The sequence below is a fragment of the Dendrobates tinctorius genome, unplaced genomic scaffold (assembly GCF_039654945.1).
Source record: "Dendrobates tinctorius isolate UK_male_01 unplaced genomic scaffold, ASM3965494v1 ptg000039l, whole genome shotgun sequence".
In the NCBI taxonomy this organism is placed as follows: domain Eukaryota; kingdom Metazoa; phylum Chordata; class Amphibia; order Anura; family Dendrobatidae; genus Dendrobates; species Dendrobates tinctorius.
Window position 1 is genome coordinate 15,098,310 of NW_027361707.1, and position 14,078 is coordinate 15,112,387.

The following is a 14,078-nucleotide window of genomic DNA, read 5'->3' on the forward strand; positions in this document are numbered from 1 at the left end:
CTCGATCATGGCCTGAGATTCGAGAGGATTCAGAGGGTAAATTCGACCACGGGGTGGAGTAGAACCAGAAATGAGGTCGACTGGGCAGTCATAGGGATAATGCGGAGGCAAGCTCTCTGCTTCTTTCTTTTAAAAAACGTCCGTGAAGGACCAGTAGGCCGAAGGCAAGCTTGCAGGCACCGCAGGAGATAGAGAAACTTTGACCGGCTGAATGGGAAGAAGGCACATAGAGTGACAGGATTGACCCCATCGTAAAATGTCACCAGCTCTCCAATCAAGTACGGGTTTGTGGGTTCTCAACCAAGGAAGGCCTAAGAGGAGTGTATGGGATAACGATGGCAGTACGAAGGCGATCTTCTCCCGATGCAAGACTCCGATCTGTAGCTCCACCTCTTTGGTGACCAAAGTAACGGTCTCCCGCAGGGGAGCACCGTCGACCGAAGCTAACTGCTGAGGAGTCTCCAAGGATCTGACAGGTATCCTCAATCTTTTGACCGCCTCGAGCTGGATGAAGTTCCCGGCTGCTCCAGAATCTATATCGGCCACCTTGGAGGAGCGGCTGGAACCGAAATTCAGCAAGACCGAGAGGGTTAAGGGTAGAGAGGTATTGCCAACACCTAGGGAGGCCTCTCTTACCTGTCCTAGGCGGAGGCGTTTCCTGGCCTCACTGGGCAAGAGCGCAGGTGAGAGGAACTGCCACGGTAGAGACAGAGACCTTGGGCGAGCCTCTCTTGACGGCGCAGCTCAGCTGGCTTGAGGCGGTCCACCTGCATGGGCTCTGGCGTTGGAGCTGCAGTGGAAAATCGCGAGCGGGAAGGACTGTGTGTGGCTGGGGAAGACCGAAAAGGCCTCCTCTCCCTGGCAGCTTCGCGAGATCGCTCCTGGAAGCGTAGATCGATACGCGTAGCCAGGGAAATTAAGTCCTCAAGGGATGTTGGTGTGTCTTGCCCTGCCAACTCATCTTTGATTCGAAATAACAAGCCTCGCCAATAAGCTCCTACCAGGGCCTCGTTTTTCCATCCCAGCTCGGAGGACAGCGTACGGAACTGGATGGCATACTGGCCTACGGAGAGGGTACCCTGGCAGAGATTAAATAGGGACTCTGTGGTGGAGGCCAGGTCACCCGGCTCATCGAAGACTTTACGAAAAGTCTCTAGAAAAGTGGCGAGCTGGGAGACCAGAGGATCGTCTCGCTCCCACAGGTGGTTTACCCAGGCTAGCGCCTCCCCCTCCAAGTGGGATACCACAAAGGCCACTTTGGCTCGGTCGGTGGGGTACTGCTGCGGCAACAGCTCAAAATGCAACTGGCACTGGTTAAGGAACCCCTGACATTATTTGGGATCTCCACTATACCGCGGAGGTTTGGCCAAATGGGGTGATGGATGTGGGACAGGAGCCGGGACCGAGGCAGAGGTTTGGAGTGAAAGCAATCGGTTATCCACCGAAGCCATGCAGTTAAGAATGTGGGCTTGGGTGTCTCGCTGCTGTGCAAGCTCCTGCTGGAGGCTGGATAGCTGGGACGCACTCCCCGGGTCGGAGGCCTGTAAAGCCGAGAGGCGGGACTACATGGTATACAGGGAGTGTTAGGGACAGGTCCAGGAGAAACTACTCACCGCGGCAGCCGGTACCCAAGGAGGACAAAGCAGACACAGCAGGCGATGATGGACGTGCAGGACTGGAATCACGGCAGACGGAGGGAACGGAGACACAGGCCAGCAGGACTGGAATACAGGGGTGCAGGCTGGAAAGTTCAGGCAGGCACGGCAGGAACGAAGAGACACGGACTAGATGAAGACACAGGCTAGCAGGACTGGAACACAGGAACACAGACTGGAAGTGGACACGGGATGGCAGGCACTGGGAGAGACACAAAGGAGCAGGTTAAACAGGACGGCCGAGATAGGGAGCGGAGTAACGCAGCAGGGAGAACTGGGAAGGCAGGCAGACAAGGGACCAGGGTCACTAGCTACACACAAGTGACGATCAGGCAACGCCAGGGAGGACGAGGCGGCCTGATAAGGGCAGGTGCAGAGGTGCTTCCGGGTCAGGACCTATAGTGAGCCAGGAGCGAGGCCGGTCTCTCAGAGAGGCGTGCGCGGTGGGGCCGGCCGCGTGCCTGACAGGAAGCAGAGGCAGGAGCGGGTGCAGGAGAGGACGGGAACGCGCCGGACCCGGTAAGACGGGGCGCGGGTAGCGATGGTGTGTGCGGCCGCAGGGCAGGCAGAGCAGGCAGCGGCGTGACAGCGGATGCATTTTCCCGTTTACAGCCAGTGTTCACTGCTTCTCTGTATATGCTGGAAATTACACAGCACCACAATGTTACACTGTCCATGACACATATGATAATTACAGGACGTCATAAACCACAACACAAACTGTGTGTAGTTACATCTGGATTTTACGGCTGTTATTTTGGTGCAGTAAAGTGCAGCCTGAAATTATGCCCTCTTTTAAGACAGAGCTTTCTTTGTAAATTAGCGTCAATGGTAAGGCATGTGGTGTTGCTGAATTAACACTCTTCATGTCACAGACCTACCGCGATAGAGAGGGGCCGGAAGACTGCGGCGTCTGATTTCATGTACTCCTGCCTTGGTTAGAAGTACTTCACCATCTCACAGTGCAGTTTGTTTCCTTGATGGCGGTGCAAGGGTTAATCTGTTTAGTTGAAGCTCGTGGATTATCTTAGCTGTTCAGTGTTGGCCACTCCGCTCTGCTATATATGCGGGCCTGGTGTTAGTTCTTACTGCCAAAGAAGAAAAAAAAAAAAACAGCTCACCTTAATAGCCTGTGGAGCGGGGAAGCACGGAAGCCATGGATTCGTCATGGATAATAATGAAGAGAAAAAAAGGAGGATTTTCCAGCTTCAAAAAAAATTCCAATTTATTGTAGATAAAAAAAAATAGACAGCAGTTCACATGGTGAGATAAGGCTACGTGCTTCAAACAGAACACTGTTCTTTCTCAAAGCTGCTCAATACTGAGAATAGCATGATTAAATACTTGCTGCAACCAATGAACACGGTGCAGCACTCACATGGTGAATAATTAGTGAATCACAAAATCACAAAAGACATCAATATAAATGCATACAAATTTACACATCATAACAAGGAAAAATGCATATAAAATACAGTAAGTGAGTAAAGATGAAGGAAAAGAAAACCTCCGTTAGTTCTTACTGCCTGGATCTGGAGTTGAAGGTGTTGTTCATGGTTGGAGTTGGCGTTTGGAGATTGTTGCTTGGAGTTTTGTTTGTGTGCACATCCTCATCCTCTCCTATTTCTTTTTCATTCCTTTATCTCCCGTGTTCCATTCCGTTTGGTGAGTGTATTTTTTACTTAATGTCTCCCCCACCACGTCACAACATCCCTGGCCCTTCTCTGTTTTTCTACCTCTGAGACCCAGGCGTCGAGCCCCCATGTAACCGTCTAGGCATCCCTAGTTCTAGAAACCTGGTTAGTTCCTTAGGCACTGTGTGACACTTAATTTGGCAAATTGGCAAAATGCCGCCTCTGTTAAAGTTATAGGTGTTCTGTACCTTCTGCTATATATCTATTATCTATCTATCTTTACCTCTCTATTTTCCTATCTTTCTTCATTCCTCCTTACGTTTTTCTTTATGCTTTGTCCACCTTACTTTCTTTTCTCTTACTCTTCCATTTTCTTCTGTTCCTTCCTTCTTTTCCTCACTCCTTTTGTTTGTCTGTCTGTCTTTCTTCTCTAACTCCTCCCTTCCCTCTTCTTTCTTCTCTGTCGCGCTTTCTTTTCCTTCTTCCTCTCCCTTCCTTCCCGGCCATTTTTCCCTTTTTTTCTTTTCTCTTTCCTTTCATTCTTTCCTTCACATTTCCTACTCCTACCTTTTCTTCAATCCTTGCTTCCCTCCATCCTTTGATTCTTTATCTTCCTCCCTTTATCCTTCCCTTCAGCCCTCCTTTCCTTTTTAACTTTCTCTTTCTTTTTTCCTTCTTCTCCCCTTTCTATTTTCTTCCCTTTCATTTCATTCCTTCTATTTCTTCTGCTTTCCCTCCTTTCTTCTGTATTTTTCATATCTATCTCTTCTTCCCACTACTTTCTTCCATGCCTCCTTCCCTTTTCTATACTTTGTAGTCTCTTTCTTCCCTTCCTTCTCTTTTCCTGCTCCTATCCTTACTTCATTCATTGCTTCCCTCTATCCTTTTATTCTTTATCTTCCTCCCTTTTTCCTTTTAGTCCTCCTTTACTTTTTAACTTTCCCTTTCTTTTTGTCCTCCCCCCTTCCTTTTTCGCCTCATTCTTCTATCCTTTTTCTTCCTTTTCATTCCATTCCTTCTATTTTCCTCTGCTTTCCCTTCCTTCTTTCATGTATATCTATTATAATCTGTCAATAAATAGATTTGAAACTATTGTCATCTTCCAAATAGGCGATGAAACATATCACCATAGCAATCTCCCACTCTTGCATGATACGGCTCGTATTAAAGGGAAACCATCTCGATCTCTAGTTTTGCTTCTTTCAAAACTAAAGCCCGATACTGAAACTGGTTGTTTTACTAATCTTTTTTATTTTTCTGATTGCGATTTCTTTTATCCTTCAAGTGTTCTATGCATGATTATGAGGAGCAGCCATCATGTCTGTGCTGCTCTTCTGCTCTGTGCATATGAAAATGCCATATGAGAAAAAGAAACCTCAGTCAGAAAATAACTTCTAAGGGAGAGTGTTGTGAGCATGCTCAGTGATCTGCACAGAGGTCACTGTACAGGGAGGGAGAGGAGCCGAGTGGTAACATTGTGAATGCTGGGATTGTATTTTATCTGTCATAGTAATTCTGTCTGTTATGATAATGAGACTGCTGAGCGGTGATTTTCTATACTTTTGTCATGATGATACCGAAAACTTTTATACAGGATTATTCCCAGGTTACAAAAATTAATGATACTAGAAAAAAGTTAATCAAGCTGTAACAAACTTAATTTGTCAAAAAATTTTCCCCCAAATTTCCAATTCTGGCTAATATGAAATTGTTGAGAATTTTCAATTTGCATGTATCCAGCAAAAATTTCATTTTTCCGAGGGTTGGGAAGGGGTTAAAATAAAAGTACATTATATTCACCTCCTAGGCCCTTACCCGACTCCTTACTTAATGTCTCCCCCACCACCGTCACAGCATCCCTGGCCCTCCACTGTTTTTCTACCTCTGAGACCCAGGCGTCGACTCCCCATGTAACCTTGTGGGCATCCACACAAGGAGATCCGGGAAGCTGCAGAGGCAAAATAAGGAGTCAGATGGGGGCTTAGGAGGGGAGTATAATGTGTGATATTATTCTTAACACCTTCCTCGCTCTCCTTTTAGTATGCTTTGGGGTCCGAGCATAATAAAAAGCAGTCAGGACACTTTCTACTTTTATTTGGACTCAATCAAATCTGCCAACCAATGTGAATGAATCTGACAAACTAATTTCAAGAGATTCCCTGATCTCTAGTTGCTGCCTTTCAAAGCAGTGTCCACCTTAGGCCCCTTTCACACGTCCGATTGTCTCCATCAGTCAAAATCCGCCGTTTTGAAAAAAAAAACGGATCCGCCATTTTTCTTGGCGGATCCGTTTTTCTTCCCATTGACTTGCATTATCGGCGGATCTTGACGGATGGTCATCTGTTGGATCCGATTTTTCATGGATCCGCCAAAATTTTGGCGTCCGCTGACATGTGAGGACGGACAATGAAACTTTTTTTGGCTGGCAGGATCTGCATTTGTCACTGCGCATGCCCGGAAGAATTGCCTTTGGTGGAAATTTAACCCTAAATCCCGTTCTGGCGGCTGAAGAATCTCTCTTTTTTTTCCAGGCACGGGTTCCTTTGAAATGCAACCTTTGCTGGATCCGTCAAAACAATGGTACGTGCCCCACGTTCCTATCCTGCCATCGGATCCGTTTTCTGCCATTTTAGCGGCTTTCAACTGATCTAATAAACGGAAATGTGAAACAGGCCTCAGGCAATACTACTGACACAAAAGGTTATGTCTTCCTCTCAGCTAATTTAAGAAATTTCTCCCTAAGGCCTGTTTCACACTTCAGTTATTTGACGTCAGTCAAAATCCGCCGTTTTGCAAAAAAACGGATCCGCCATTTTTTTGGCGGATCCGTTAATTTTCCCATTGACTTGCATTAGCGGCGGATTTTGACGGATGGTCATCCGTTGGATCCATTTTTTGACGGATCCGCCAAAATGTTGGCGTCCGCTGAGTTTAGTGGACGGACAATGAAACTTTTTTTGTCTGCGTCAAAATAGCGGATAGCAACGGATCCACCGCTATCCGCCATTCGTTATAATGGTCGCCTACGGGCGGCGGATCCGTTGCCAACCGTTTTTTGACGGAATCCGGCAACGGATCCGCTTTTTCTCACTGAGCATGCCCGGAAGAATTTCCTTGCCAGAAATTTAACCCCAAATTCCGTTCTGGCGGAAGAAAAATTCTCTCTCATTCTCTCTCTCTCTCCTTTTCCCAGACTCGTGTTCCTTTAAATTTCAGTCCTAAACTGATAAAGCGGATCCGTCAAAAAGCGGATCCATCAGAAAACGGATCCATCAAAAAACCGATCCGGTGGCATCCGTTTATGCCACAACGGAAACGGATCCGTTTTTTCACAACCTGGCGGATTTTGACTAACGTCAAATAACTGAAATGTGAAACAGGCCTAAGATATGCCAGAGACAATGCAAGAAATACAAGGCTTGCAGGACTCTGGTCGAGCAGCCACGGACTACACAACATATCAATAAATCAGAAGCACAACAGTAATATAATGACTGCATTACAATGTGAATAAAATGCATATATTATATATCTGGTTATTGTGCAACACCATAAAGTGGTTGTCCTACAAACAAAGTACATTTTAATAAATTGATCTGGGAATAATGATAAGTTCCAAAATTGGATGTGATAAAAAATGTTCCTGTGCTGAGATAATCTTATAAATGGGCCCCTTCCTTGTACTGTTACTTACTGTGTGCAACCTCGCAGAGCTGCTCCAATTCATGATCGGCACATACTACAGCTCCTGGCCAGGGGGTAAGCACAAGTCACTTATGTTAAGTGTTGCCGTGCTGAGATAATCTTGTAAATCTGCCCCTGCTCTGTACTGTTATTTGCTGTATCCACCACACAAAGCTGCTTTAACTCATGGTAGGAATATACAACAGCCCCTGGCCAGGGGGTAAGCATAAGTCACTTTTGATAAGTGAGTAAAAAAAACAAAATTGCAGGTGCTCACGGCTGCTGTTTTCAAAGGTAACATTTTCTTGTCCGATATAACCAATTTTCCTGCCTGGTTTATCACAGGAGTAATTGTGTCTCCAGCCCTATGAGCTCATCATAATTCAAATCATTGACATAGGAGCTCCATCTGCTGCTAGCTTATGGATCACTGATTTGATTTACAATGAGCCCACAGGACAGGAGATGCAGCAAAAATAATCACTCCTGTGTTAAAACAAACAGTAAAATGTTTTATCTCATAAAGAAGCCTCTGCTGTTTCAAGTATGTATACTCACTTATCAAAAGTGACTTATGCTTATTCCCCTGGCAATGAGTTATGGTAAATTCTGACCATGAACTGGAGCAGCTTTGCACGGTCGGACACAGCCATTACACAGTACTCAGCAAGGGAAAATTTATAAGATTATCTCGGCAAATTAACACTTTTTTTAACACATCCAATTATGGATTTTATTATTATTCTAAGATCTGTTAATTAAAATGTTTGTGGGACAACATCTTTAAGGCACTTTTACTCTACAGCTTGGTTGTCTTTGGTTTGTGCCCTCTATAACAGTTATCTAACACAAACTTTATCTACAGTATATGATAATATAACCATACTGGGTATGTCTCTTTAATCTTTCTCCTCCAGTTTTATATGTTCAGTGAAAGTAAAATTACAAAAAAAAAAAAAAAGTCTTCCACTTCCATTGATCACCCAATTATATGTGTTTAATAGTCACACACATCTTCACACATCCCATTATACAATAATAAATGGTAATAGGAAAGCAGACAAAGAACAGTAATTACACGTCGTAAATACATTCATTTTACGGGCAGCACAAGTTTACATAATTATAACCAGCTCTTCCTATTAATGGCAATATGTAATGTCTACTGCTATTTACAGGCATAATGAGAAATGATAATAGTCAGAAGAACAAATGTGTTTATTGTGCCGGCTGAAATAAAGACATAATTGTGCTTCACCGTATATTGAGAGTATATCCAGGAAACGCTCCCGGAATGTTACAGGCCACAATGGATATAAACATGAATGTTTAATGGATGTGACACATTCAGATGCTTTTTTTATTGTTTAATATTTGCAATATTGTTCTAGTTGGCTTTTCTGGGCTTCTTGTTTAATTGGCCCTTGCTAGCTCCAGAGCGTCTTGAGAATCTTTCAGTGATCTGTTGGCCGGAGAGTTCGGAGCTTTTTCATCTCTCTTTTTCTGCTCCTCTTATCTTATTTATGACCACATCAATGATCATCTGAACTTACTTTGATGTGGTCAGCGGCCATAAATCAGCATAGAGGAAAAAGTAGCATAAAAGGCTTGAATAACCAACATTAGGGAGGTTGGAATACTTGGGAAAAAAAAGACAAAAATTACAGATATGTGTTCCCCATCCAGGAATATAGGTGACTTGGTCACAGATTGGTTGAACCACAATGGTGACTAAGATTAGGGACCGTAAAAAAGGGTAATAATGGGAACACCAAGCGAGTCAACAGTCTGGTTGCTGTCAAATACTTCTGCTTTTTGTTGTACCTCGTGTCACTATCCTACCTTCATACACACATCGTATCTGTAATTAGCGGCTGCTCAGAGGAATCAGACATTACTGATCACAGCAGCAATACCTTAAGCATCTCGCTAAGTTGCCACAATCATGATCGGATGAACATTGGATTATGCATGGTAAATCAGGGTGACTGGACAGAATTTACCTGCACAATTATGTCACCAGAAATTCTACGTTAGCCGTCAGCGAAGAGAAAAATGTGCAAAAATGGTCAGAGTGGGATGAAGGCCAGGTCTACCTGTTGCGGGTGGTTAGGAGTGTAATGGTGTCCAGGGGCACCTGAAAGGGACCTATTTTTATTATAACTGTGGGGTTGCTCATTTCTTAATGAAAGCAAGTTATCACCTATGCATAGGATAGGTGATAACTTATTGATCGGTGGAGGTTTGACCACTGGGATGCGCACCGTTAGAATGGAATGGCAGTGTGCACTGTCACTCCATTCTAACAGGGTTAAAAGTGCACTGTTCTGCAGATCAGTGCATGTCCCAGGATTCAGACCCTTGAGGGTAGATGATAAAATGGTTGTCTGGTGAAAACAAGTTAAGTACATCATTGCCATGTGCCCAACGTGACAAAGGCTTTACCGATCTACAAAATGGCAAATATACCAAGTTGCGCCGCAATGAAGAATATGTCCCTGGATAACTAGGCAGATTCGCTAGTCAGGATGTGGAATAACATAACAGATATTTTTCTGACATCCAGTTTATCCAGTCTTTTATTATTATGAATTCATGAGAATATACAGTCATATGTAAAAGTTTGGGCACCCCTATTAATGTTAACCTTTTTTCTTTATAACAATTTTGGTTTTTGCAACAGCTATTTCAGTTTCACATATCTAATAACTGATGGACTCAGTTATATTTCTGGATTCAAATGAGGTTTATTGTACTAACAGAAAATGTGCAATCTGCATTTACACAAAATTTCACTGGTGCAAAAGTATGGGCACCCTTATCATTTTCTTGATTTGAACACTCCTAACTACTTTTTACTGACTTCCTGAAGCACTAAATTGGTTTTGTAACCTCATTGAGCTTTGAACTTCATAGCCAGGTGTATCAAATCATGAGAAAAGGTATTTAAGGTGGCCACTTGCAAGTAGTTCTCCTATTTGATTCTGCTATGAAGAGTGGCATCATGGGCTCCTCAAAACAACTCTCAAATGATCTGAAAACAAAGATTATTCAACATAGCTTTTCAGTGGAAGGATACAAAAAGTTGTCTCAGAGATTTAGCCTGTCAGTTTCCACTGTGAGGAATATGGTAAGGAAATGGAAGAACACAGGTACAGTTCTTGTTAAGCCCAGAAGTGGCAGGCCAAGAAAAATATCAGAAAGACAGAGAAGAAGAATGGGGAGAACAGTCAAGGACAATCCACAGACCACCTCCAAAGCCCTGCAGCATCATCTTGCTGCAGATGGTGTCACTGTGCATCGGTCAACAATACAGCGCACTTTGCACAAGGAGAAGCTGTATGGGAGTGATGCGAAAGAAGCCGTTTCTGCAAGCACGCCACAAACAGAGTTGCCTGAGGTATGCAAAAGCACATTTGGACAAGCCAGTTACATTTTGGAAGAAGGTCCTGTGGACTGATGAAACAAAGATTGAGTTGTTTGGTCATACAAAAAGGCGTTATGCATGGAGGCTAAAAAACACAGCATTCCAAGAAAAACACTTGCTATCCACAGTAAAATTTGGTGGAGGTTCCATCATGCTTTGGGGCTGTGTGGCCAATGCCGGCACCGGGAATCTTGTTAAAGTTGAGGGTCGCATGGATTCAACTCAGTATCAGCAGATTCTTGACAATAATGTGCAAGAATCAGTGACGAAGTTGAAGTTACTCAGGAGATTGATAATTCAGCAAGACAATGATCCAAAACACCGCTCCAAATCTACTCAGGCATTCATGCAGAGGAACAATTACAATGTTCTGGAATGGCCATCCCAGTCCCCAGACCTGAATATCATTGAACATCTGTGGGATGATTTGAAGCGGGCTGTGCATACTCGGCGACCATCAAACTTAACTGAACTGGAATTGTTTTGCAAACAGGAATGGTCACAAATACCTTCATCCAGGATCCAGGAACTCATTAATAGCTACAGGAAGTGACTAGAGTCTGTTATTTTTGCAAAAGGAGGATCTACGAAATATTAATGTCACTTTTATGTTGAGGTGCCCATACTTTTGCACCGGTCAAATTTTATTAAAATGCAGATTGCACATTTTCTGTTACTACAATAAACCTCATTTGAATCCAGAAATATAACTGCGTCCATCAGTTATTAGATATATGAAACTGAAATAGCTGTTGCAAAAACCAAAATTGTTATAAACAAAAAAGGTTAACATTAATAGGGGTGCCCAAACTTTTACATATGACTGTAATACGTGCATCTATGCATTCTCTTCAATTCCTACTTTTGGCAAACGTGCCCCACCTCATCAATGAAGGCATGTACTGTACAAAGCCTTCTAGGAGATAGAACAGAACAAAGCAGAGGAGAGAATTTCTGAAATCTGTCTTTTTTTTTTTTTTTTTTTTTTTACAGGTTACCGTCCTTGTCCTCTTTGCTTTGGCATTTCTGGCGTGCGTCGTATTCCTAGTAGTCTACAAGGTGTACAAGTATGATCATGCCTGTCCTGAGGGATTTGTGCTCAAGGTAAGACGAGTATGTTGTGTTAACATTGAACTGAACTTCTGTGACGTTCTCCAGCCTCGATGAGATCATTGGTGCGATCCCAAGGCATTAGGCAATGCAGGCTTCTACCTAACGATAACGCCGATAACTGGCAAAAGGATAATAGCCAGTATTAGAGGGGCAAACATGTCATGTGCACTAAGTCTACCGGAGACTTTACATGGGGCTCAGCTAATGAATTTCATTGCTTTCACTACCAATGAATTGCCTTATAGAAGAGGAATTTGCTAGAGACACGTGATGAAGGTTCCTTATAACAAACATTTAGAGATCAGGGCCCATAGTCTTCTCGGATAGGGGCCCATTTGTTATGTAATATCTAATATTCTGTAATATTAATTTTAAACTTTTTTAGCATTCAGAAAACTAAATATGGACCTTGGAGCACCTGACCTTAATGGAGCAACAATCTCCTTTTTATGAGCTACTGGGCGCTCCATTGTTTAGTACATCCTATTGAATTGGTGGCACCATCCACAAGGAGTGTTATGGAGGTGCCAATATGGTACCGCAGCCTTCATTTTCCGCTTGTACCCTGTGGCTACTGTATTTTACTCCCCTTATGACGTCAACATCAAATGATCTAGAGTCATGGCTGAAAGTGTTGGCACCATTAAAATTGTTCCAGAAAATGAAGTATTTCTCCCAGGTAATTATTACAATTACACATGTTTTGTTATACAAATTTATTTCCTTTGTGTGTATTGGAACACAAAAAAAAACAGAGAAAAAAAAAAGCAAACTGAACATAATTTAACCACGATAGACCAATTGTTAATGGATGGAGTGCTTCCATCACTCCCAGAGCTCTTTAAACTACCCAGGCTAGCAAACAAACTTCATACAATACTCCACAATAAAAGAGACATTGAAAAGAATATGTTATAACACAGATCTCACGTGCAAACTCACACCTTTCGAGACTCTATGCTCCAAATTAAATAAACCCACAAAAATATTATCCACAATATACCAAGAACTTCTTCTTGAAGACCAATGCTTTAAGCGAGCCTTTATAGCAAGGTGGGAAAAAGACTTAGGTTACACGCTCTCGCAAGAACAAATACTTCACAAATATAAACATTCCCATGGCCCTACTAAATGTGTTAAAAACCCAGGAAAACTCCTATAAGATAGTGTCCAGATGGTACATTTCGCAAACACAGTTTCAGGCCTGGCGGGTGAATCTTCACACAAACTGCTGGAGATGTGGTACTGGTGAGGGTGACTATCTCCATCTATGGTGGACTTGTCCAATCATAAAACGCTTCTGGGCGCTCACAGAAAAAGTTATACAGGAAGTAACTGGGAAGAAAGCCATTCTAACGCCTAAAAATGCATTGCTGAACTTTCCGGTGTGGCCGGGGACTAAGAAATTCTCTATATTGGCACATAACATAATAGCGGCAGCCAAGCTTCTGATACCCACACACTGGAAAACCACTAACAGTCCCACGCGTCAACAATTACTCTATAAGATAGATCAACTGTACTACACGGCTGAATTGGTGGCGCATGTGAACCTCTCACAAGCTTTATTTCAGGATTCCTGGAGACCATGGATTCTCTTCAGATCGAAAATACATTCAGACTTGACTCAGGTTACTGCCTAGAAATGCCTCGCTAATCCCTGCCCCCTTTCCCCTACTTTTTCTATCTTTTCTGTCTTATCTGTCCTGCTTTTCCCCTCTTTTACTACTACTCTCTATTAAGGGGGTTTTACACATAGCAATATCGCTAAAACGTCACTGATTTTGTGACGTTATAGCGATATTGCTAGCGATATCGCTATGTGTGATACTTACCTCCGACCGGCTCCCCCGCTGTCCATCGCTGATCGCGCGAGATCGGGCGGCTCCATTTCTCGTCGTCCGCTTCCTGCTGTGTGAGACGAGCGACGCGTGGACGCGGGCGGGAGGACGTCTGGATCGCTGTGTGTGAAAGGTAAGTATCGTCCGCTGCGTCGCTGCTGCATCGCTGTGAGATCTTTCTGTGTGAAAGCTCACTAGCGACCATTTAGCGATGCACCAGCGATCCTGACCGGGTCGTATCGCTGGTCGGATCGCTGGTGCATCGCTAAATGTAAAAGGGCCTTTAGTCTTTTGTTTGCTGTTTCAGTCAGTTATTCCGAAAAAGCTGTGTACTGTAGGTGAGCCTGGGCTATTTGGTTTCATGATAGGTAGTGTACACTAAACACCCCATGTGTCAAGTTAATATCCCTAATATGGTTCTATAATGCATGTTGCAAGACAATGACTTAAATTGTAGGGGTTGTGGTTAGTTGCGGTCTGTCTTTATTAGAATACCGTAAACCTAATATGTAACAAAGTAACATTGTAATAACATATTAATGCATTTGTTGATTTTATGCTTTAAAAAAATTAATAAAAAGAACATTGAAAAGAAAAGAACATAATTTCACACAAAACCCCCAAAATGGACAAGACAAAATTGTTGGCACCCTCAACTTAAAATTTTGTTGCACACCTTTTGAAATAAATCACTGCAATCAATCGCTTCCTATACCATCAATGA

At 43.3% G+C, this 14,078-nt stretch overlaps 1 protein-coding gene across 1 annotated transcript in view; it reads left to right on the top strand.

Moving 5' to 3' along the window:
• The window catches only part of NSG1 (neuronal vesicle trafficking associated 1), a 117,883-nt gene that overhangs the window by 64,444 nt on the left and 39,361 nt on the right, over positions 1–14,078 (top strand). Inside the window, exon 4 of the mRNA XM_073574495.1 lies at positions 11,394–11,504. Within this exon, the coding sequence (XP_073430596.1) occupies positions 11,394–11,504 (111 nt within the window). The remainder of the gene's footprint in view (positions 1–11,393; positions 11,505–14,078) is intronic.